The sequence below is a fragment of the Podarcis bocagei genome, assembly GCF_964188305.1.
Source record: "Podarcis bocagei genome assembly, chromosome: 2".
In the NCBI taxonomy this organism is placed as follows: Eukaryota; Metazoa; Chordata; class Lepidosauria; order Squamata; family Lacertidae; genus Podarcis; species Podarcis bocagei.
In genome coordinates this window covers 79,242,446-79,268,981 of record NC_138126.1, presented here as the reverse complement: position 1 = coordinate 79,268,981, position 26,536 = coordinate 79,242,446, and the positions used below count along the sequence as shown (strand labels likewise).

General features: G+C 39.4%; 1 protein-coding gene across 5 annotated transcripts in view; it reads left to right on the top strand.

The window, feature by feature from the left end:
* DPYSL3 (dihydropyrimidinase like 3) overlaps positions 1 to 26,536 on the top strand; it is a 53,291-nt gene that overhangs the window by 1,213 nt on the left and 25,542 nt on the right. Inside the window, exon 1 of one of the 5 annotated variants that reach the window (XM_081185321.1) lies at positions 18,343 to 18,559. The exons of 3 other annotated variants lie outside the window; for them this stretch is intronic. In XM_081185321.1, coding sequence (XP_081041447.1) covers positions 18,518 to 18,559 — 42 coding nt within the window. In that variant the 5' untranslated portion in view covers positions 18,343 to 18,517. Of the gene's footprint in view, positions 1 to 18,342; positions 18,560 to 26,536 lie in introns of those variants that run through there. One more of the 5 variants, XM_081185322.1, reaches the window with a different exon arrangement.

The following is a 26,536-nucleotide window of genomic DNA, read 5'->3' as shown; positions in this document are numbered from 1 at the left end:
TAATTATTATTCACCATCCCTGTGAATGAATCAGTTGCTCATTCTGCTCTGTATATATGCTGAATCTTCTTTATTGCTCACAGAGGTCGTGGTTAACCAAGAGGAGGCTCTACAACTTTTTTCTGTTTCTTTTCAAGAGAAAAAGGGAGAGACAGCTTTTCTTTGCCATCAGCCTGTACTGCACAAGCCAAGTGTCAGCATTTTTAAAGTTATTAACTTAAAAGCTCTATGCCCTATGTTCCAAGAATGGTCAAGTAAGCCAATCGGGAGAGAATGTAGTCAACTTATGCCAGGATTGGTTACTTTAAAGTCAGTCCTCCCCATTTTCTTCATAAAAAGGATGAACTTGGAACTTAATTTAAATGGCTTGACTTTCAAAAGTTTGACCTTATAAGGAGCAGCTGAATAAAACAGGAACACCTTAAATATTGCATCATAGAAGTAAGAGCTCTTTTGTTAGAGGTTACATGCAACCTTTTAGGTTTTAAAAGTGGCCTAAGCATTCTTTTTTTAGGGACACAGGTGGCACTGTGGGTTAAACCACAGAGCCTAGGACTTGCCCATCAGAAGGTCAGCGGTTCGAATCCCGGCAACAGGGTGAGCTCCTGTTGCTCGGTCCCTGCTCCTGCCAACCTAGCAGTTTGAAAGCATGTCAAAGTGTAAGTAGATAAATAGGTACCGTTCCGGCAGGAAGGTAAACGGCGTTTCCGTGCACTGCTCTGGTTCGCCAGAAGCGGCTTAGTCATGCTGGCCACATGACCCGGAAGTTGTACGCCGGCTCCCTCGGCCAATAAAGCGAGATGAGTGCCGCAACCTCAGAGTCAGCAACAACTGGACCTAATGGTCAGGGGTCCTTTTACCTTTAATCATTCTTTTGGGATCCAAGAATTTCCAAGTCATTTATAAATAGCCTTTATTTATAGTTGGTCTGACTTACTGCAAAACAGGAAAAATACCTGAGAACTACTAAAAATAAGTGTCCTGCCTTCTAACCCCATCCCAGTTATATTTCAGGAAATCTTCTCTGAGCTGACACCAACAAAAGTTGGTCCTGAAATCAGGGGTGTGTTTTTCTGATTTTGGTCAGTATGTTTCTTGAGCTCGTGTTTTGTTTGTAGCCTTGGCTAGAATACAGGTGTCTGGTGAGTGATACCTACTCATCTAAGGCTATGTACACATTAGTGGCTTAAAATGCAGCAAGGTTGTAGTCCCCATCCTCCCTGCTGTGTTTTAAGTCACATTTGCCAAGTTGCTGTGCACACCAGAGGATGTCTTCACCCAATGCACATTACTTGTTTGTTTTCCTCAAGCCTACAACCCACTCACCCTGAGCTTCTGCTCATGGAGCTGTCATCTGTGCATGTAAATGTACATACTTCAGCTTAATTGTGAAATGATTGTGGATTACATTTTCAAATCAGATGAAAGCTGATTTGAGGGGAAATGCATCAAATAGCAGTGTTTCTCAAGAAACTACATATGGATTGTGGCTGATGTCATGTGGACACGGCTTCAAACGCCTGTAGTGGCAGTGCACTGGAGCCAGAGTTAAGTGCTAAGTGTACATAGCTGGTGTTACTGATAGATGCTTCATACATGATAATTTCCATACAGAACTAAGAAGTGTGGCAATGAAACAGAACCACTGTTATGTATGTGGTAGAGCTTAAGTTTTGCTGCAAGAACATGAATCAAGAATATAATGCAAATATTATTTACACAATGTATATATTTGTCACAAATAAGGTTTTTCTGATAAGTCTTATCAGTGATGGTTTACATTGTTAGTTACTCCATGCAGGAGAAAGCCACCATGCATTAACTAGTTCTGAGTTCCAAAGGGGATGGAACTGTGCCAGATACGGGCATAAGTATTGGTTGGAAGTTCTCCTGTCCATTTCTAGGTCAGTGTGGGTTGCTTCAGTGAAGTCAGCTGGAGCTGAAATCATCCATAGAATGAATTCTTATTTCATATGATTCAGTAAGGTTGCTGCTTTGCTAAGGGGCTGCCTTAACAGAATAAGGCTAATTTCACACTGAACTTCAGTTCATCCAGCTGTAGATGAGCGCCGGATCCTTGAGACTGGGACAACAGAGCCTTTGTCACATGTAAGAGCTGGCACCCCTTTAAGCGTGTAAGCCAAATAAAACTGATTGGATGATTACGTTCTTAAGCAATGAATAGGCTATAAACGAACTGTTGATAAATGCTTATAATGGTATGATAACTTCTTTTTTTCTGGTTCTGCCTAGATCTGTATTGATCTAGGGTTGTTAGTTCAGGTATTCCTGATCTGAAACTTTGGAAGAGAGCTGTGGTAGGTTTTTCTTCAAAAAGGTGCAAAGAACGTTGATTTATTAGTACTGTGCTGCCTTTCAAACAGCTTTTGCTAAATATTTGCCAAGAGTCTGCCGTGACACAGACTTTCAGCTACCAACTTTCTATCCAATTCCTATCTTACTATTTAGTCTTGTTTATCCCACCTTTCTTCCAAGGAGATCCTGGGAGAGTACATGGATTTCTCCCCCTCAGTATTTTTTCTTGCAACAACCCTGTGAGGTCAGTTAGACTGAAATATAGTGACTGTCACCCATTGGGGATTTGAACCCAGGTCTCCCAGATCCTGCACTTAAGCCACTGCAACACACTGTTTCTCTTAGGATCGAGACAGCATTATCACACAATTTTTATCTTTACTAAACAAATAAGATGTGTGGTGATCCTGGCTGGGGCTGAAACATGAGGGAACTTCAACCATTTGTCCCCACCACTGTTCCAATCTGGATTGAGTGGGGGAGAGTTGCAGTTGTTATTTTCTCCTAGAACATTGGCAGTCTCTGGGCTGTGTGTGTGTGCAATCCAGATCAGGACTGTGTTGAGGACAAATGGTTAGAACCCCCTTTGGTCCAGAATAGGATTGGGGATTCCTGCAGCTGCTATTAAGTTAATAAAACTAGTTTGCAAGGGCCAGTCATGTGTTAACATAATATCTTTGTTCCTTTGTGCATTACGATCTACATTAGTGCATAGGCTGAACCTCAGCCCTTGAGCACCCTGGAAGCTCTATTGCCCCACTAGGAAAGATGTTAGAATGTACAACACTCGTTTATTTGGGAAGCCTATATCCTGCCTTTCCTCTAAAATAATCCCCAAGGTAGTTTAGAGAAAGAAAATTCAACACCACAAGTATAGTAAACCATGTTCAAAACATTAAAAACAGCAGACAAAAACCAATAAAACAGTTACAGGACTATAGCCAAATTTATCAGTAGAATAAATATCACTATCACCACATAAAAAACCCTCTCTCTGGTAACTACCTCCACATCCTCTAAAGGCAAGTTAGTGAACACTCACAAATATCAATGTTTTTTTCCAAAACAAAGTTGATATGAGTAGTAATTTCTGATAAAAAAAGAAAAGACCACAGGACATGCCCACATTGTATGCCTCAAAGAGGGTTTTCAGCGTTATGTTGCCAACATCTTTCTGGACTAATCAACCCCTTCCTTATAAAGGTGCTGTGGAGTTCCATATACTCCAGACTTCCTTTTTTCATTGAATCAATCTCAATTTTAAATCTAAACAAATACTGCATATTGATGCTATAGCAACTTTCTGTCGATTGGAAAACATCTAACTCCCTTCATTTGTCTCCACGATCCTGAACATCAATTTTACAACATTTCTATAAACAAGTAATATGGGTTTAATCTTCAAACATCAATTTCCTCCAGGAGATGCTGAGGCTTTCAAAGCTGATGGTCCAAAAATAGACTAAAATATGCTGTAGTTGAAGGTATTGCCATTCAGCACTAGTGAGTCAAGTGGTATGTAACCTGCAAAACTGAAAATGGCAAAAAAAATCCATCTAATCCTATTAAGTGGTCTAACATGTAAATAAATATCACTTCAATCCACATCTACTATTTTATTATTTATTTTCTTGTCTTTTGTTGTTATATTTTTAAATGACACTTGCCACACATGCACTTGCCATACATACAACACCCACAAAACACCCACAACAGTAAACAAACTTGCCAGGCATACAGCTGTCTATTTAAGAATTCAGTACATACCATTCCCCGCTATTTCCAGTCATTTCCCACTGCCTCCAATGATTTTTATATAAGTTATGCTGCCATCAATAATGTTTTGAAATTGTATTTATCATTTCTTCAGTTCTCTTTGACACGCAGGGTGCTCACTTTTTAAAAAAAGTTGCTGCTCGCCTTCTTAAAGTTCCTCTGTTTTTCTCTCCTCTCTCTTGCTGGCTGGCTGCGGAAATGCTATTAGTATAACAACTTGTAAGGGACAAAGTTCTTAAATAAATAAGCACAAGAAATCCACAAAACACCCAAGGAACACCTGAGCTATGGAGGGAGAAGACTGGTTGGTAAAAGGTTAAAAGGTGGGAGGAGCTGCTGTTGCTAACATAACCCTGTACTGTATATGGGGCTGCCTGTCAAGGAAACTCAGAAGCTTCAACTGAAAGCCTCATTCCCATGTTGGTGGCACATCATCCCAGAATGTATGGCATTTGAATAGCTATGTAGATACATCAGTTTATTTTTTGCTGTGTTCTACGTCCACTGTTGGAGGCAAAATGCCTTTGAATACCAGTTGCTGAGTATCACAACTGGGGAGAGCACCTTTGTACTCAGGTCTTGCTTGTGGACTTCCCCTACATCTCTAACTAGCCACTGTAAGAAAGGATGCTAGACTAGATGGGCCTTTGACTTAATCCAGCAGGGCTTTTCTTACATTCTTTGAGAATTCTTATGTCCAGTACTGATATAAATTAGATCTGTTCTAGAATGTCTGAGTAGACATATATAGGATTGCACAATAAGCAGAGCTAAAATATATGGCAAAACACTGTTTAGTGCTTTGGGAAGCATAAGGCAGAATGATTATTCTGTTAATTACATCTACTTCATCTACCTTAATCAGAAAAAAGCATTCTATTATGTTTTCCTTTATCCAAGAATTGGACAAGTCTTTGTCTCTTCAGCATGTGGACAAGACATTTTCTCTTTTCCTAGGTGATTCTCTGAAGGGCTTTTCCTTGACAGCTGGCTGTAATACAGTATTGTACTACGCAACACAGGTTTTACTGCAATTGCAAATTACAACTTTGTTGCAGGATTAGGCACAGAGATGATCTGGTTTATGAGGGAAAATGCTCCTACTCTTCAGTGGAAGCCAATGGTCGCTAAGTAAATCTTCCATCAAAATAAGAGTTTACTGAATAATCATTCATTTGCTGGTATCTATTGCAGCATTGTGTCATGGTTTCCATTGTCTATATAAAAACCAGAATGTGTGAAATTAGTACATCTATTATTTATGTCTGACCTAAAAGAGGCCAGTTAAATTAAAAATATAAAGTGTTCCTACCGTAAGTAACTTGTAGTAGTATATAGAAAGATGAACTGAAATTGCTATAATTTGCATGAATACAGATGCAGCTATATTATAAAGCAGTTTCAAGGCCCATTTAAAATGCTTTAGGTTTCTCATTTTATGGGGGGGGGGGGGAGATGTGTCTGCCTAACTTTTGCTAATTAGGAATTTATACTACTTCAGAGAAATCGGTGCATAGCACTTGTGTGGAAGCACAAGTGTGCCCTTGAAGAGAGGAAGAAAAGACTAGCTCTTAAATTGATTATTCTGAAGGGAAAGTTTCATTCCATATTCAAAACTGATTGTAAAACGATTAGATCACAGTTTACCTGTACTAAATATTTATGTGTGATATTGTGTAGTGTGTACTTTGACCTACAAATGCAGAGGAGACTGATTGGTGTTTGGATGGAAATCCTCCATCCAATAAATGAAGAAACATCTCAGTAAGTGCTACATTACAGTGGTGACTACTATTAAATGCCTAGCTAAGTGGCTGTCCAGTTTGATGGGGTCGGATGAATGGAGAAACAAGCCAAGTCCTTCTTGCTCCTAATTTCATTTCTTGAAGCTAGTTGTCCAGGCCCAGGCCATACTGAGGCATCAGGCATAAGCCTGCATTTTATTAATGTTTGATCAGGGCTTGTATATTAAAGAGAGAGCTTAAAGATTTTCAAAAGTTTCATGCCAGGCAGAAGACAGCTGCTTAGAGAACCTTGGCAATGTTTTCCTCCTAGACAAAGGGGCCCCTTGATTTATAGCAGAAAACAATTCTCAAAGTCGTAAAAGCTGGAATTACAGACTGAGAGTGAGGACACTGACCCTACATGTTACAGAAGATAAAAAAGGCAGAGATAAACATAATTAGGAATGAGTAAATAGTAAAATAATACCAATGTGCCTCCCAGTAAAATGAGCCAGATCTTCTTTCTAAGGTTAAAAGGCCAAGACCAAATGGAGAAGCATCTAGCTGGCAGAAAGAGAGCATTTTTGGGAGAGCATTTTTGGGAAGTCTTTTTAAAGCTGTTTCTTTCTTAAACTGAGAGAGTTAGAGGGCAATAAATGTTGGGAAAAGCAGCTGGCTGAAGGGGTGTGTGTAAACTGAAGAGGCTTCTTTTGAAAGCTGTTTTTTACTGAGTTACTGAAGAGGCTTCTTTTTGAAGCTGTTTCCTACTAAGTTCCTTTTTTACTTTACAAAGGCCTTATTCCTTTTAAAAGGCTACCTATGTTATGTATTAAATATATTTGCTTAAATGTAATTATGCAAAGGATTTAAGAAATGCTAGATTCTTATTTCATATAGTTGTAAGAGTTGTATTTATCCTGAAATTAAGTCAGCCACCAGCCTAGCCCCCCTGCCAGACAGGAAGACGCCATCCAAGCAGTCCTGATATATAGCTGTCAGGCATTTGTTTAGAAACCTTCAAATGAAGGAGATCTTTCAATGTTGATGTGAAACTCAAGATCCTTGACATATGTTTAAAATAAAAATTTAAGATTAACCATTTGTTTTAGAAGGCAATAGGGCAAGGAGGGCAAGAGGTGAGCTGGTAATTAAGATTCCTTGTTGAGACACATGTAAGATATATTACTACTTATTTGTCATTTATAGATGTAACAATATATAGCTCTTTGTGTTCCATATAAGGACAGGAGGATATGGGTGTATCTTTTAGGATTGGTTATAGCAATCAGCCAATAGGAAATTCAACCAGGCTGATTGGACAGAGGCAGCCACAGGAGGAGCAAAGGGGGCTGGATTAAGGGAATATAAGTGCTGGCCATAATGGCAGGAGGCCAGGCCAGAGCTTGGTAACCATATACCACTGTGCCTCTCATTTATTTGTCTGACAAATAAATAATTATTTTAATTTCTCTATTGCTGCGTTGAATATTTCATTCCAGCTAAGCGTTAACCACAAGCAGGGTGCTACAATACCTCTTTGGCTGTCTTTAGCTGCAGCAGCATCTGTGGCTAGCAGGCAGGCCTTCCAGCCACTCCTTGTTTCTCCCAGCAGTTACTCGCTCAGAGTATTATTATTCTGGGACTAGTGCAGGTGGGAATGGAGGAAGACAAATGCTTGCAGTCTGTGGTACAGTTTGCTGTGACACTGATCTCCTTGATATGCTGCAGACCAGGTGTAACTGGGAGCGAAGACAAAGGCCCTGTCCTCACATCATAGTAAGCTTACTGGGATAGTATGAATGAGCTTGCTAAAAGAGGAGCAGAGCAACTGTGATCTTCCTGGCAGCCAACATATTTGTGCATTTGCACAAAGTCATGGTTTGGCTTTCATGCAAACATGTCCAAATTGATTTTAACTTAGTTGGAATCAGCGTTCCTCTTTTCTCTCAGCTGTGTCCTGCTCAACAATAGCTGGAAGAAGTGGTAGTGGTTCTCTGTATACTCCTATGGGAGACAGTTTTCCTCTTCTCTTTCCCTTTGGCTCATAGTTTTTTGCAGGTATTGTTGTTGGCCTACCATTTTTCAGTCAAATATAAGGTATAAGAGCAGTGGTGGAGCTGATCCAGCTCTTTGCACAGCTGCATTGCATTTTCCCTCTTTCCCTTGCATGCCCTATTTTGCTGGTGAATGTGGCTTAGTCAAAAATATTTTGTTGGCCAAATGTGGTGGCCTGGCTGACCTAACTAATCAGTGCAGGGGAGAGATCTTGGAGGAGTTAGTATTCCATAATTAGGGACGCTTGATAGGGTGTATATGCTCAGCACTTCATTGGATGCCATTTTTTCATATTTATATTCTAAAAAAATAACAGAAAACAGGCATATGCTTTTGCAAACTGGAAATGTGCCCAAATAATTTTGTGCTCAATGTATTGTTTAGAAGATACAGTTTAGAAGATTTATAATAATGGCCCCAAAGCATGAGTGCAAAACAGTAATTGTCAGTTTCAATAGCACCTAGTTTAGAAGGTTAGTGATTGATTGATTGATTGATTGATTGATTGATTGATACACATCTGCTCACTTGTGGAAGTGCTCTGTTGTTTAGCCACTGGCAGATATATTTTGCCTTGAAGAACAATAGACATGAGGGTGCCATTATTTTTATTTGTTTCGGATTGTTTTATTTGTTACTCCCGTGGTGTAATTTCCTTTCGGACTGCCAGCTTAAGTGCACATTTCTTATGTAATTGCTTTAAGAAACTTACTGTATTTTCATGAAGCTGTTCACATACTGATCTGTGATTCTGCTTCAGCTGTGGACTTGGGATGGAATTTAGGAAGGCAAGCCAGATTTCTCTAGTACTGCTCATTATTATCAATAGAGCTCCTGTCTTTTAGCTGATATAGCATCTCTGTGAGAAGATGATAGATTTGAGGATGAATTGGGAAGCTCATCAGATGTAATTAGAAGAATTGTTATGATTGTGTTACTTTCAGGTCATTGTCTGAATGACTTGGAAATGTGATGTAGTGGGTTTCTTTCTTTCTTTCTTTTAGTTGGCTGTTGATGAACTGTCAACAAAAAAACTTTTCAGCCAACATGTAATGATCCAAAACTGGCCCTGTTTTGGTTTTGATGGGAACAATGAAAACTTATTTTAAGAACTTAAGAAAGAAACTAATGTCTGCAAGGTTGTTAACAGTGGCAAAGGCATGGTGAATTCTTCTGTATCATTAGAGTGTTGGAAAAGTCTGGTTTGGAATTCAGCCTTGTTAGAGAAACTAACACTACAGGTACCAAAGACATACATGTAGAGCAGTTTGAAGTCAATTCGAATGACGTTGTTGCTTTTCTAAATAAAGGAAACAGTGGTTGGACACTTCCAGAAATGTATTGTTTGATGTGATATTTTGAGTTCACAGGTGTGGTACTTAACAAGATTCTTTCTGTAAAAGAGGAATTGAAAAGAAAATACTATCATGTTGGTTTGTATATGTTTGTTTTATTGTATAAAGTATTTAATGTTAACAGGTGATTGCCACTTCTGCTCAGGATGAATATTATTATTGGTAATTATATATGACATACAGCTTCCAGAAATGCTGCATATGTGTTGATTATGAAGAATACTTGCATAGTATCAGGATTCTTGCATATCTAAATCAGGCATGAGCTCTGAACCAAATATCCCAAACCTTTGGAGAATTATTGTATCCAGTCTTCACTAAATTTGTACTTGTTTGACAAACAATTGGAACCTACTTATTTGTATCAGGTTGGAAATGATTGGCTTTATACGTCTTGTACTGTAAAGGAGTGGACTAAAAGCTAGGCTTTGGGAGATTCAGAATAGCAGTGTGCTGCTCCAGCTCTGGACCTTACATGATTTACTGATGGTGCTTTGCATTGTACTGAGTTTATGTTCAGCAAGATAATGGGAAATTTACAAATACAAATATTTGCAGTAATTGTGGTCACCTAGCATTGCTATCGGAATAGTAGTAGTAGTAAAGCGAAATAAGGTCAGTATTGCTAACCAGAAAGATCTCACTTTGCCACCAATTGTCCTATCCCTCCTTTCTGTAGCAGTAAGCCAAATGATCAGTCCTCTTTCCTCAACTCTTTCTTCCATGGAGTAAGTAATGCCACATCTACCTCCTAAACGACATATAACTGACTCAGCCACCCAGTTCCTTAGCAGGCTATTATGCCTAGTAATGAAAAATGAGCTGTGCTATCCCACATTGAAGTAAATTTGAATCTAAATCTAGGCCTAGTCTGTGTTAGATGCTTTTTATACTTGAATTACTATCCTAGTAGACTCAGAATTGACTTTTCATAAAGAATAGTCACAGCATCTGAGTTGGAAATGATTAAGAATCCATATTTTAATTAAATTCATTGGAAACATGTTGGTTTAAATTAAGGAGGAGTGGAGGAAGAGTAAAATGTTCTTTTGTTGAAAGGGGGGGGAACCATTTAAGTTAAGTTAATGATTTTTTTAAAAGTCCAGTGCTTTGGAAAACTTTCCGTTGCTGGGGTTGTTTGGCTATATAAATTAGAGGCTGAGGAGTAGGTGTAATATGTGCAGGAGATTCTAACATCTGTCTATTCCCATTGTGTGTGTTTAGTTAAAATTGTACAGGAAAATGTGCAGGGCAGAACAGAAATATATAGTACAGCTTTGAATGAAAAGCATCTGGACTGAAATCACCAATGTGTTTTCAGGAAACCCAGTTACTGTCCATTTCAAGTTTCCCAAATTCAGGGAGAGGTGCTTATGAGATCATAATTGGAAAAACAGATGTATTCAGAGGACCTTTCCTGATAGTGATTTTTTTGCTAAGTGAGCATTGATCATTTTGGCAGCCATTTCTGGTTGTATTTCTTTTTCCAATAGAGATTTTGTGAAGAATTCATTTTAAAAACAACAACAAATCCTCCTGAAGAAGTGTGCATGCACACAGAAGCTTATATCCAGAACAAACTTGGTTGGTCTCTAAGGTGCTACTGGACAATTTTTTTTATTTAAATCCTCCTTAGTTACTGGATTTTAAACTCTCTTTTAAAATCACACGCTGTACCCTGATTAAAGTACAAAAGGAAAACCAAAAAAGTCAACCTAAATATAAGTCTACAGAACGTTCAAAAAGCTTCAAAATCAAGACATTAAAAAAATATTCAAACAACAGTTGTCCCAAACGCCCCTTACTAACAGTCACATTTAAGTCTTGAAGGTTAAAGTGTGCATACGTGTAATGGAACTGAACAGATACAGCACAGTATCATAAGCTATTAAAAAATACATTTTTAAGCCCAGTATCTTGTCTCCATTAACCATCAGAGTGTTCTTGTGTCCAGGAGTCTGAGCTCACCAGATAGACCTAAACACTGGACTCCTCATGATGGACAATAATGACACTTAATTAGATGATATAAACTAAGTATTGATACACTAATGGGGAGGCCTTTTATTTTCTGCCTGTCATGCTGTTAGCTGGCTATCTCCATAATGAGCTTTATTCTTGGAGAAAGGACTCTGATATTATAGCCTCGGTGGTCTATCTTTCTTGCAAGGTTATGTTGCATTGATAATTGTGGACTAAAATATAAGCATTCTGTATATGTACATAAGGCCAAACACCTATGAAAGTACAAGTGTTACTAAAAATAAGAGGTCTGTGTGTCATAGGCAAGTATGATGGGACAGATCCCCATCTAATATATAAACTGGACCAACTAGAGTATCTGTTAGTTGTAGCTAGCCCTATATACAGTATAAAATTTGCTTTTAACATCAGTTTCACACTGTTTTATATAAAACTATGGCTAGTGAAAACATTGACGAATACTAATATTTTAATATTTAGAGACAACATAAAATGCTTAAAAGCCTGGGTGATCAGCACCTGGGATATTTTCTCCTTTTCCATGTTTCAGAAGTAGATGCTCTTTAAGATAACTTTATATTTGGGGAATTATACAGCATTTTTCTTGGTGGTGCCCTTCAATATTCTGATTATTCAAAAACAAATAAATATATGGTTTGCTTGAAAGTATTGTCACACACATGTAAAACTGGAAAGAACAGCAGCAACATTGAGCCTATATCATGTTGGTGTTTTAGCAAATATTCATTCACCTCATTAATTGTCTAGGTAGTAAGGTAAATGACATATATCTTAGATGATAGGTTATACTGCCAACATTCAGAAAAATGCTGGTGAATATGATCTGTTTGGTGCATAGGATGTTCTTAATACCCCAGTGAGATCTAGAACTTGAAAGCTTTGTGGTTCTGAACCTCTTGCAGCTTTTCCTGTGTACTTCAGGTAGAGAATTTAAAATATGTTCTTCTCCATGTAGAACCTGTGCTGAAATTTTCACAGTTTCTTTATGTGTTAGTTTTTATGCATTAGTACTATCATTTAAGTTGGCAAACACACTCCTTTGTGATATTTGTCTGGCTGCTTGTTTTGTGTCAGCCATTGTCTAGTGTTCTCATAGTGTATCACAGTCTTCCCCAATCTGGTGCCCTCCAGATGATTTGGACTACAACTCCCAGCAGCCCCAGCCAACCTACTTCTTACCCCATCACTGGTATGCACCATTTCAGTACAAATGTATTATTGTATTTTAGTGTTTTGTTGGAAGCCGCCCAGAGTGGCTGGGGAAACCCAGCCAGATGGGTGGGGTATAAATAATAAATTATTATTATTATTATTAGTCCTCAAGTAAGCAGGTGGCTTTGAGGAAATCACACAGCAACCACTGTATAGAACTCACCACATACAACAGCTGCCATACTGATGAAATTTGAAGCTGCCTGTATATGGCAGACATCTTGCATGAAATGATCCTTCAAAACTACAAATACATCAGTTCAATCAACCAAAACATCTGGGAAGTACTACATGTTGTACAGTCTCACTGTGTGTCTCAGTGCATCTCAAATTGCAGCTGTGATTATGGGAATTCCTTGAGACTTTGACAGGTACACCATATACATGGTTACAGTGGGGAAAATAAATCGTGTGAATTTGTCTTCAGAAGTCTTTCTGTATGAGTGTGAATTAAAAGAGAGAACAGTTGCTATGGATGAATGAAGAAAAGAAATTGTCGGAAACAAAAACAAATGTCTGAGATGCTTTCCAGAAAGCAAGTTAAGGAAGCAGGAAAATGGGCATTGCTTCATACATGTCCAACTGGAGCCTGGCTAAGGCAATGTGTGGTTCCATCCATGACATCCACCTCTCAAATGGGAAATTGCTATGATCCTTTTATACTGACAAGTTTGGAGGAGGAAGTTTAGAGCAGAAATCTCTTTACATTCTTAGTATTGTGTGTAACTAGGGGGGAGTGAAACAGGTGCTTTGGTTTTACAAACTTGCCTTTATTCTTCATTCTTGTCAGCAACTGAATTAATGCAGTGGGGAAGCTGGATACTGTTCACTGTATTGACCAGATGATAATTGCATTGGGGTGGGAAGAGAAATATCTTGCAATGAACTTTCTCCTCTTTTCTAGGCTCAGTTTACAAAATCCTAAGATGCCCTGTCCCATTCAGGATAGCTCTCTGGCTCTCACTAGCAGATTCAGGATGTGGTGCTTTCTGTTCTTCCAGAAAGAAGAGGGTAATTTGGCAAAAGCTATAATAAGCTATTTTCTCCTTCTGGCTTTCACAACTTTTCCTTGTGGCACTCTCAACAGCCAGTCATGTGGGGTGTAAAATTTTCAGTGCTTTATATTTTTGTGGGGGAAAACCAGTTTCATAGCTTCATCAGGAACAATGAATGACTTCCAATAGCAAGTATTAGGGAAGCTTGGCCATTTCAAAGTTTATAGCTTGATATACTAAATACAGGTAAAATGAACATGCTAAATTAGATTACTCTCAAGGATATCAGAAAACGTTGCAGTGCAAACTGAAAATATTCCAATGTCAGTTGCCCCAGTTGGTTTGTTTTATCCTTTATAGCTGTTGAATTTACTTAGTTTTTGTTTATTGGAAGCTAAGGGTTCAGGCCTTCTTTTGGAGGTGGTGGTGGGAGGGAATGAACATGAACATGAACTAGAAGCTGTTCAAAGTTCAGCCCCAAAATGAACTTAATTCTCCTTTAGATTACCTAGCAATTATGGAAACTACTTCCAGGCAGGGCTCTTTTTTCACCGGAACTCAGTTCCAGCACCTCTCAGGAGGCATTAATGGTGAGCCCCCCTTTTTCTAGAAAAATAGCACAGCTTTCAGAGATGTTTGAACTGGTTCATTGAACTGAACTAGTTCATTCCAAACCCTGCTTATCATTGCCCCCACAAACTAGGCTTTGAACTGTGCTTCTTCAAGGCAAACAACACTGTTACAAGCAAAGTGTCACTTTTAAAAGCCTTCTTTTGTTTGAAAAGCTGCTTCAGGAAGGGGCAGTTTAAGAGTTAGAAGAGTAAAGTACTCCCTGCACCTATCTTAATGTTTCCAAAGAACAACAAAACAGTTGCCTGAGTACCATTTCTGATCAAGAACTTCATTAACTACAAAACCCAACATTTGGGATCCCCTCCAAATCTTTCGTTGGATTTTGTAGTCATTTTGTAGCTCTGCCCAAGCCAGTACTGTATTAGCACCCCAGAGTCTTTGGGCTATATTAAGACAAGGTGTTTGAGATCCATTATGAAATTTGGACAACAGTGCATTGTAGGAGGATGGGGAGCGGGGCAGATAACATCAACCCTTTCCCTGCATAGATTTCCCATTGTAAGTGCTCCCTAGCTGCCCCATAATAGGTGCTTGGGTGAAAGCATTTACGCCAGAAAACAGTGCAGTAAGGAAGGGTTCTACCTTCCCATCCCCACAGTACCAAGGTCTTGATTAATTCAGAGGGAGGAAGAGAGAGTTGTTGCTTTAAAAAAATGAAAAGGTTGGGAGAACCAATCATGGATCTCAAACATATCTAATCTGGCCCACTGCTGCAGAAATTGGGTGAGGCTTATATCATATCATATCATGCACATCAGGAAGTCATCAATGATGCAGAGTATGCATACTGTTTCCAGTGTGATTTTTGGCCGAAGCAGCAAGACTTAAGCACTTTTCTTTAAAAAAAAGAAGAAGAAGAAAAGAGAGAGTCTTTACAAGAGTAAAAAAGAGATATGAAACAGGCCCAGAAAGGAATGCTGGCAGCACATCCCATACAGGATGAATGTAGGGAAAACCATCAAGTGGAACAACTTCTAGCCTAGACTTGGCATGGAAGTTGATGTCTTGTGCAGTGAATCTGAGAAGTAAAAGCTTTTTCAAAAATGTCATTAAAAATGAATGTTTAAAAGAATAGAAAATGTGACTTGGCAACAAAGAAAGCAGAACCTCCCCTCACTTCCCAGAACTTACATGCAGCCTGCATGGTGTAGTGTGATGTAATGGTTAGTGTAAGACTAGGACCTGGAAGACAAGGGTTCAAATCCTTACTCAGCCATGAAACTCATTGGATGACCTTGGACGAGCCTTGGCCTAATCTACTTCACGGGGTTGTGAAGTAGATTAAATGAAGTAGGAGAATGTTTGGGTTGTGCCTCCCCACCCCACCCCTGTAGATGTCATTAGCATCCAGCCTAGTGTTTGAAATTCCAGTGTGTGTATACTGTAAGCTCTTCAGGGTAGCCTGCCCTTTGCCCCAGCTACAGAACAGATGTAGATGACCCAACCATCCTTACCCCAAGGCTTTATGAATGCTGTGACCAATAGGAACAGGCCTTTCCATTGACCATTGACCAAACCAATGAGCTTTTTGGAAGACAGACCATTGACCAAACCAATGAGCTTTTTGGAAGACAGGGACATGCCTCTGGGATATAAGAACTAGGAAAGGTATAAATTTGAAGGCTGTTTTTTCTTACTACACTTGTCTATTGATTTATAAAATCTGATTTCTTCTCGGGGCTAAGATGCAGAAAATTATTATTTGTTACAGAAGTTCCATGTCTTTCTGTGGAGATCCTGTACACTAGGAAATCCAAATATTTTTATTAAGGGGATTTAATGGAACCACTAGTATATGTGCATTGCAGAAATACTCAATTTTCATTAAATAATATGCTGCACAAGAGATAAAATTAACTTTGTGCTATTTCTGAACAGAAACTCTAGCCATAGGTAGTTCTGATTACTTGCTGTCTCTTTCGCTTTATATTTAACAATTATTTGCTGTGATCTTGCTGTGTTTGACAAACCCACCGCCTGCTCCAGCTCCAAGAGAGGAGGAAGGGAATTCCTTCTATTGTAATTCCCAGTCTCTAAGCATAAGCTGCTCCACTGAGCATTTTGATGGATGCCCTTGGCTCACTTTTAATCTTCAAACCAGTAGGCTTTTCCATGGCATGCCAGGTGAGATGCATGCGAAAGAGGAGATCTGAGAGTGGAACAAGAGTAGAAAGTGGGAAAGGTTAATGTAGCAGAAGGATGCAGGTTAATCAATATGCATAAAGACTCATACAAAAGGAAGCCCATGTTTGGGTTACTTTATTCTCTAACTTCTCTGCATGAATTCTGAGGGTGGTGTGAAATTGTTGAAACGTGAAAGTCCCTGGAGGTAAAAGTTCTTCATTGCATATTTATCAAAACGAAAAATCACTGAGCAACAAGAGCTGTTACGTTACACAAGCCAGTCATTCAGTCATTCGCTAGCTACTGTGGAATTACTGAATTTCCCGTCAGCCCAACTGGCAAATGTTTTTGTCTCTATTGAAAATAAGCGTTTGTAAGGGTAAGTGTGAGCCATCCCTACTGGCATAGTCTGTTGGCTGACTTGGTAGGTGATGAACCCTAAAGCGGCTCTGTGGTCTGAGCACCCACAGTCCTGGACTCAAATCAAGGGGTTTGTGGTTAAAACCCTGGGTGCTTAGTGGGAATTCTAGAATGTGCCTTAGGATAGTTTGTTTCTTCCACAAGCTCTAGCAGCTGACTATACAATATTTCCCCTGCCCTCCCTTCAGTTTACAGAGCAGATATTTTGTACATATGTTCTGCAAATGGATGAGATTATCTCACCTCAGGTATGAAGCGCAATATCCACAAACCACATCAACAATCTTAGACCCCCTAACCACACTGTAAAACTTTTTAGAACAAAGAAAGTTTATATTCCAGAGGGCTTGATGATGAGAAACTTTTTGATTTTGCTTGTTTTGTGCCCCCCCCCAGCTTTATGTATGTCAGTTACTTTTCACAAGCCCTGAAAGAAATGGATTTCCAAATAAAAACCTTTGAAAAAATATTGATCATTTTGACTAAACAAAATTTAAAAATATGAAAATTATTTTAAAAAACCGGGTGGGGGGTTGTTCTAAAATAAAGTTAGGTATTGTAACCCTGTTGCACTTCTCCCTTTCCTGCACACACTATTTTCCGAACAACACCAAGATTTTAAAAATGGATGGGTTTTGAATTCCTTAGGGAGCACTTTCCAGTGAAATAGGGTTGAAATGGGTTAGGTTTTCAAGCTTTGTCTAAAACCATGAGAACAAGAAGATTACTTTGCAGGGGATGGTGGAAGAATCACTACAATATGAAAAATGATAAGGTAGCAGCTTTCCAAACTGTGTGTCACAACACATTATTGTGTCAGTTGCATTGTGTAGGTGTGTCATGGGAATGCTCCCCATGTTCTTCCCAAGGCTGGAAGGGGGTTAGTTTATCCTCCGGTTTGCTAGTAAAACTGAATTACTGTGGCTTGAAATGATGCATTGTCTAAAATGTGTGTCACCAAATTGGAAAGTTTGGAAAGCTGTGTAGGGATTTTAAGGAGACTTTCTTACAAAAGAAACACTGTTGTAAATATGAGTACTAGCTTAACTGCTTCTTCCTTTACAAAGTTTTTAGTCTACCACATGCCAACTTAGCTGCTACTCTTCCACTTATGTACATTTTGTCAAAGCATCTGTTTTAGACAAGAAACAAACTAGAGTAAGGTTACCGGACATCCCCGTTTCCTGGGGACAGTCCCTGGATTTACAAATCAGTCCCCATACAAAATCCATTGAAGTTGAAAAGTGTCCCCAGATTAATTGAAAAAAATCTGGTAACCTTAAACTAGAAGTCATTTGTTGCTCAAAGAGATGAAATATATCTGACCATTTTCCACTGGGTATCTATGGATACTAATTCCTAAAATCTTAGCTGCTTGCTAGTCTCTGGGAAGTTTGATGTGCTTTTCTGACTGCTCCCTTGAATTGTCTGTGCTGGCTTGTAGCTCCTTGCTTCTTCTGCAGTAGCTAACGTCCCTGGGAAAGATCTTATGGGCCTTGCCCAGTCCCTTTGCAAATCTGGTAGCCAGTCTTTCCACTGCTACCCTCTAGCGGCTGTCATGCCTTACTGCAATGACAGCAGCTCGGAGTGGGTGAGGCAAATAAGGCGAGGAGAGAAAAATCAATGCACAGAGAAAGCGAGACTGGGAAGAAGGAGAAGGGAGGAGTCGCCTCATCAGCCATTCCTGTCTTACAGGGTCCCAGCTGTCATTGGTAAAAGAGGAGGGAGGGAGAGGATTTACTATTGTGTGAAACAAGTGGGAGGGGGCAAGACAGAGAGGAAGACGAGGAAAGGAAGGAAGCACCATTTGTTTCACCTGAGCCTGAGCTTCTTTGCAAGCTGGTACTGCTCCTAGGTTGGAGGATAGGAGCTGGTTCTATCCCTGCCACAACAGCCGAACGTCATGTCTGGTTATCAGGGCAAGAAGAACATCCCCAGGATAACAGTGAGTGGCTTAACGTATCTTCTTTCGTTCTCCCCACCCTCCGCTATTCATGTTTGCTGCATTTATGCTTCTGTCTTCACATTTGTTTTGTATTAGTTTACTCATCCCCACCAGCTACTACCCATGTCAGTCTAGTTTTGTAAGAAGCTGGTGCTGATTCAATTCATAGTTGCGAGGGATATTAAAAAGCCAGCCAGCTTGCAAAAATGAGGGGGTGCATGCAGGGGCAGCCCTGATTAAGTAAATCTTGGGACTTTCATAAACTGTACAATTGTCTCGTGCTGTTAAATTACTGTCTGGGAGGACTGTACTTGTGTGAAGCAGTGATATCAGACTGCAGTATCTTCAAGCCCCAAAATGTTGCTATCAAATCTCTCTTCTCCCCCCCCCCCCACCTCCCCCTTCATGTCTGTTGTCCATGTCTGTGGGGCATGGTGAGGATTTAGTGACATTCTGTTTTCAACCCTGCATGTTGGGAGTAGATTTCCCTCCTTGTTCAGTTCAGGATGTTTGATCACTTTTTAAATGCTTTGGACAGACCCTTGTTTTTGTTTTTTGTTCTGTCACCACTCCTTTTTTTTTTAAAGCAGGAACACTGGTATGCCTAAGTTGCCTGCTGCATAGTTTCGTTTGCTGCATATTTGGGTGCGTCATGTGCTTTGACTGGCTCAGAAAAAAGAGGAATTGATTCATCTGTAAATGTGAAAGCTTTGTTTTACAAATGAATGTGAAATATATAATTTTCTCTTCTAAATAATGGTTTGCTTGTTAACATGAAATAAAAACTGTCTGTTGGAGAGCATGGGGGAAATACTGTGAAAAATAGCAGTGTGTTTTGCATCTTTGCATCAGTGTGTGCCCTGCAGATACATTTCCAGTGGCTTCATACTCCACCCTGATTTATTGTTGATGCAATGAAACGGCTTGCAGAGGGGGTACCCCCTTGGTCTTTAATAGGCCTGGGGTTTATTGTCGCTGGCTTCAGATGCAAGGAGTGCAGCTGTGCTTTGTCTCCAATGCATTTTAATGAAATCTTTTGTGGGATAGGGTATGCATTGGGGGAACGGGTGGCTACTCCATCTTTGAGGCAAACAAAGGAAGCAGCACAACCAAGCATGCACACACACACACACACTCGTGCGCACACTGGATTGGAGGGGGGAGAAGCTTAGCAGATATTTTGTCTTCCACTGTACCTGTTTAGAGGGCAACTAATTTCACTAAAGGATTGCCTTTTCTGATGGGATTTTATTGAGTGCTTTCTTTTGTTTGCCCATTTAATGGCTTAAAAGCATTTGAATAAAATTGATGCTCATGAATTCATTTTGTGATGTGTGGGGCATATTTTCCAACCTGTGACCTTAAATAAGGGATGAGTTTATGTTAACTACAGTGGCCAGTTTGTTTTTGTCACCCCCCCACCCCACCCCACCCCACCCCACTGAAACAGCCAGTTTTCTTGAACCTTTTTTGGAACAGATATTTTTCTTTTAAGGTGAAAAACACTGAGAGTCGCAGACTAGACAGTTGGGAATAATTATATAAAATAAGTAGACATAGCCAACATCTTATTTTACTCTCACATTTCTGGCAGTGCTGAATTATTTGCCTTTAATGCCAAAGTCATTTAATATTTAAGCCAATTTTTACCTGCTTTCAGATAAAGCAGCTAGGTCTGTACATGCACAGTATAATGCTATAAAGCAGCCATGTAAAAGTGTTACATTTTCTTCTCTCTTAGGTCTAGAAGGTGTGACCTACATTAGCTAGCTAAATCCCATGATATTGTTTTCTTTTGTGCTGCTGCACCTGACTGCAGCAGTTTTTCCTCTTTGACGCTCTGTGCAGTGGGGCCGCACCTATCTTGGTATTCAGCATATGCTTTCTTATGCTTTCTTTGAAATAGTGGAAAGTCCAGCTGCACTAGGGTCCAGCTGCTCACTATTGTGTGTTGTTTCATAGGTCTGCTTTGGTTATTTTATGGCTACAATTAGCTTAAAAAATTATGGCATTTAGTGCTGTGGATCTAAAGTCAGGATAAAAGTAGTGATAATAAATAAATTCTTTGAGAGTGATATTATTCTTTTCAGGGGGTTTTAAAGCATTCTCAGCAGCACTCTCTCAAATTAATGTCATTTTAAAAAGCAGTTCAAGATGGTGTAGCTGGAAAATAAATGGTAAAGTTAGGTATGCACCTTTAAAGATGCACACCTAACAGTCCTCTGATAGTGTTAATAATTGTCAATTCTATACCACATGGTAACCACATAGTACAGAACTGTAAGGTGTGTACTATTGCAAGAATGTTCCTTGTTCAGTATATGAGATGTTGGTCCCCTGAAGACATGACACATTGAATAACTGCTTTCTTAGGAGTCCTGGGGGAACCCCACCCCCACTTTCTACAGGGAGGTGCATCCCTGCATTTGAAAGGGTGTGACCACCCAGGAACCAGAAGTAATTTCCAAGAGGGAAAGAGTATACTGGTATTCAAGATTTTTTCTGCCCACAACACTGATTGCCACATGTGGCCAGCTCAGGCTGTGCATAGCCCATCGTTGTTTCCTCATTTGACAGGTTGACTAGCAGGGGATTGCAGTGCTGTAGAAGAACATCTGAGATCAAGAAAATAAACTCTTGAGGTATAAGAACACTGAATCCCTTTGTCATCATAGCTGGCAGTAAATCTCACTGCTAGTAATGAATATTGGAGTGAAAACAGTAGTACACTTCCACAGGCAGTGATGTGTGCCTGGTTGTATGGGTGGGGCTCTGCCTAAACTCAGGCATAACAGTTTCTGCGTGATCCTTAGGGATAAGCCAAAATCTTGCAGAATAATAGTGTTGCTTGTTTGTACGTAGCTTGTACATAAACTAAGAAATCCACAACAACTTGTGCAGATATTCATCTTGCATATTGTTGAAAAGCAGCCTGATGAAATGGGAATGGCAGGATGTCTGTCTTGTCTTTCATACTAGTGCTCATGAGCAGCAGCTGTATTGTGCATATGTGGCTATTTTCACTGTGTTCTCAGGGCGTTGCCATCTTGAATATGGCTATACATGTATAGTGAGATTACCTAGACACCTGAATTAGGAAGATGGTGAGGTAGACTGAATAAAATAAGTTGTAGATAATGTATTGGAACTAGCGAATATTGCAAGAGCTCAGTGGGCTTAGGTTAGGAAGTAAAGATGTGAGACAGATAAGATGCAGACTATACAAATAGTATGTGTTTTGCTCAAAATAGACTCTTAGGAATCAAAATTACAATTGATGCTATGTTTATTTTTTTAAGTCTTGACAGATAATTGACTATACTAAAGACAATAGATGAAACTTGGATTGCATGCAAAGATCATGCAGATTCCGATCTGGAATATTTCACTAGTTGTTTTTTTTACTCCTCATCAATATATTAGATCTTCACTTTGGGAAGAAAAATGGAGTCCTGAAGGTAAAAGTGACTTTCTCAACTACATCTGCATCAACTACATGATTTTATTTTTAGACTAGTCTTTTTCCACTGGGCATCTCCTAGCTCCACAGTATATTTTTGTTTATAAAAATATGGTATATTGGGGAATATACCATATATACCCAATTGGCGAACCCAGTGGAAAGTTGTTCATGAAGCTGAGGTTTCTAACAGTAACCACACCACCAGAATAATGCATACCTTGTACAGTATGTAGAACACTATTCACTTGCCCCTGCAATTCCCAGAAATTGTGATTTTTGGATTGTCTTGGTAAAAAAGAGGGGACATAACAGCACTCTTTTACAAGAGAGAGCTGTATTGTTGTCAGTGCATGACCTTTGTAATGTTTCTTTCAGTAACAGGAATAACATTTAAACTCTGCCCTTCTTCCAAGCCATGTGCCTTGTGGACTGTAAATATGTAAAGTATTATCTTCCTGGCTGAAACTAACCTGTTCCTTTTCTGACCTGAGTCTCAAAACATGTACCCAGTTACTGTATTTCTGAACATCTTTTGGCCTGTGAAGTATTGCAGAGGACCAGGAATTGCGTGCAAGTGTTAAGCAATTTGGAAGAAAAGTAATGGCAAAGTGATGGTTTTCAAGGAAGCATACCTTTATTACACACACCCAGAACAGTTTACATAGGACTCCTTGATTCAGTCATTTTAACAGGCCAAATCTGCTTAGTTGCAATAGTAGAATTCCATTGTCTGCTGTGAGACTATTCTCTATATAACTCTGCATTGTATAAAGAGTCTGTGTAAAATTCCATTTTCATACTCCTGCCAAGTCAGGAAGCGTTTCTAATATATGTATATTTTATGCTAATTTAACATACTTCATTGGCCACATACCCAATACTTTGAAATATGAGTATACATCTGAGAGTCGCACCTATGCCTATAAAAGATCCAGGAAAACATCATGTGGGAGACAAGATGAACAAACTATGGAGCTACTCCAGCAGTACTCTGTGTGCATGTGCTGCCCAAAATTGTATAAGATGGCTTTTCCCCCTTAGACCTTTGGATATGTATGAAAGAGGTAGAGTAGAAAGAATCTGCTCCAGTCTTTCAAAAGTAAAATGAGGAGGGGACTTGAGATTTAGATGAACGTTATCTTTTTTAACAGAAAAAACTGTTCTTATAACTTGGACTCCTGTTTGTTTTCTGTTTCCCTATTGTTTTTTACAAATGTCAAATATGATGTCCCAAAAACATGAGAATCAGGTAGGGAAGGCATGGTCTATCATTTTAAAGCAATCTGAAAGATGAAATAAATCACAAGTATATGCTGTGCTACTTTTCTAGAAAAACAGGTGCTGGAACTCACCAGGAACACCTTCCCCTTTCTCTAAAAATGGCAATGGCACTCACCTGAGAGGTGTCAGAACTGAGTTCCGGTGTGTTACCCCTGGAAAAAAAGCCCCATATCCACCCTTCTGCCACTACCACTACTGAACCCAAACACCAGTGTTCAAAACTTTATCAGAAGATATGTTGCTTGAACCACACAAACACAGTGAAATTGATTTCCTGAGGAGCACTGCCCATTGTGTTTTTTAAAGAAACCCAGTGAATAGAAATACTTTGTGGCTTGTCTGTTAAAGTTCTGGGTTCTCTTGATGCTTTGGTTCCATTTCAAAGGCCTGCTGGGTTCAGGGTGTTGGGGCCAAGACACTTGAAAATACAGAAGACACAGGGTTAGCCATAGCATATATCCCCCCCCCCCAAGCTGGAAATACATAGGAATTGGAAACTTGATTTACAATTGGTCCTTTGTGGTAGGGATTTAAAATCAGTTATTTATTTTAGATCAATCTGCCTTTCTACAGACCATTGTTTTTGGTAGGGAGCATGCTAGTAGTTGCACATTTGTGCTGCCTACCAGGAACATTTGACTGGATTGATCAATATAGATTTTTAAAGTCACCAGGAAAAGGGTAAATTTTAAATCAATGAGTTAAACCAAATTTCCACTTTTCTAATTCATCTATTAACATGCATCTAACGGGTTGTTGTAGCAATTAAAACATCTTCATACAACCTATGAATATAATCCAGAACCTCTGATCATGTAGCCTACATGGCCTTTGTACAAAAGGACTTTATGCAGATTTGGAATAGTTTTAAAATTAGGAGTGCCTGGTGTTCTCGCATATGCAAGGACACTTAGCAAGATCACTTACATGAAGATTAAGTAACCAGAAGTTTATTGTTGTTAGCTACATTTATATCCAATCTTTCCTACAAGTATAAGACAGCATGCATAGCTCCCACCTTCCATTTTATACTCACAACAGTCCTACAAGGTAGAGTAGTGACTGGTCTAAAATCACTTCATGGCGAAGTGAAGATTTGAACCCGGTAATCCCCAGCCTCAGTCCAACATTCTAAACACTATATCACACTGTCCATTTCAGTGGAAAAGGGAAATGCTCTTCGGTTGACTTCTAAATATTCATGGCTTCCTCGGTGATAACTAGAATATATATTACATGTGTCATATCTGTAATATGTGATCTTGAAAGTTGCATATGTTTGCCTTTTGTTTCTATTTTTAATACAATATTCCTTCTACAGAGTCAATTGCTTTAAACATGTTTGAACTGAATTTATATTTTGTTTTAAACCACAAAACAAACCTAACTAATCTTTTGGAGAGAGAAAAAGTTGTTTCAGAGAAAAAAATGGTTTTTACTGTTCCATCCTGTGGTGCATAATCCTCTCCAGATTTTTATAGACACCAGCTATCAAGGAATCTGGCAGAGGTGCCAGAAGTTTCAGTATCAGTCTTGGGGCCATTTCACATCTACAAACGTGACTTCCATTACAAATCTATGCAGTTAGTCTACATAGAGTGAATGTTTGCCTGTGAATTACCACAAGGATAAATAGATTGTATTCATAGTAGAGCATCAGTGCAGTTTGTCCCATTCATGGTAGTGATTTATGCTTGTGAAACATGAAGGGCTGAATTGTGCTACCATTCTACCTGTGTACATTCAATCTCAACTAAAAGAAACCCGTGCATTAGTATTCCATGTGCACCCTTTTTTTCTCATAAAGTCAGTGTTGTTTTGTGCAAGGATTTTTGGATGGCAGGGGGGAAATGGGAGTTCATGGTGGCTTGCATCTTTTTAAAATCAAGCCATCTGCCTTCCTGATCTTGCTTTTGCAGTCAGACAGTACTAATGTCTCTTCCTGTAGAAACTTGCAGAGGAGTAGCCAAATGAGTCTGTGCTCTTAATAGTTCATGGCCGTGTATGCTGTAATAACTTTTTAGTCTTAAAGGTGGTAGATAACTCTTTGCTGTTTATCCTTTTGGTAGAAAACATCTGGTGTGTAGGGTAACATTTATGTGAGAATGAACAAGCAATAAAGTCTCCTGTCGCAACAGAGAGGCATCTTCATTTAACAGGATGCTCAAAGGAGGTAACAGAGAAGGCCTGGGATCTGTGCCAGAATTTCCAAAGAGAATCCAAGATGCACTTAGATTCTTGGTGCTTTTGTTGTGACTCCATGAATGTGATTTCTTTCATCTGTATCTTGCAGATAAAATTTCCCTCAGGCCAACAGTGGCTAATGATGCAGCCTGCAACAGGGTTGGCAGGAAGACATGGCTGGGTGTGGGGAAGCAGAAATGAGCTTTGGCAGGATGAACAGAGTGTTTATTGTAATAGCCCGGGAGATCTTGGTAAGCATGCAAAAGCCCTTGAATTAGTCAGGCCCGTTTCCTGATAAGCGCTTCAGTTTCCTCTTTAGTTCCTCTTGCATACGAACGAATCCAGAACTTTCTGTGCCAGAATAGACATGATGTCATTGAATGTGCCATCCCCCACCCTTTTCTGCCTACCAACTAATGGAGTTGGTGCTGGCCTTCCTCTTTCTTATTTTGCTGCTACTAGGGCTCGGCACAAATGATGATAAATGCAAAACTTTTAAATATCAATGAAACAACCACTAAGGCCATTACATTCCTGTATACTTTCGCTACAGCAACAGTAGACCAAAATAAACTTCTAACTGTGCTGTGCCTCGTCCTTTATTCAGATTCATTAGCATCAGTTACTTCTGCCCATTAAGAATTCAGAAGGGGGGAAATGTACTTCAGTCAAAAAAGTTAAGTAACTTGCATTCAGCAGTGAGTTAGGAAAAGGTGGCAATAAGGGAGGTGCACACAGACCTTTTGTTCCTCTTAAGGTTTTGTTGGGCTGCAAGCATGCAGACAGGGGAAGGCTGTATTGAGCCCTGTCAGAATCATCCCTCTATGGGGGCTGGTACGATCAGATTGTTCACTTCTTATTTTCTCCACATCACATATTTTTTTTAATTTGGAGATCACATTTTAGAGCACGGGTCTGAATCTAGAAGATAAAGATTTTTTTTAAAAAAGCATTGCAGATCTAGTACTGTACTGTATTAAAACAAACACAGATTGTGCTACAATGTAATTTGCACACACTTGATACATTCTGCTTATGAATTCCTGGCC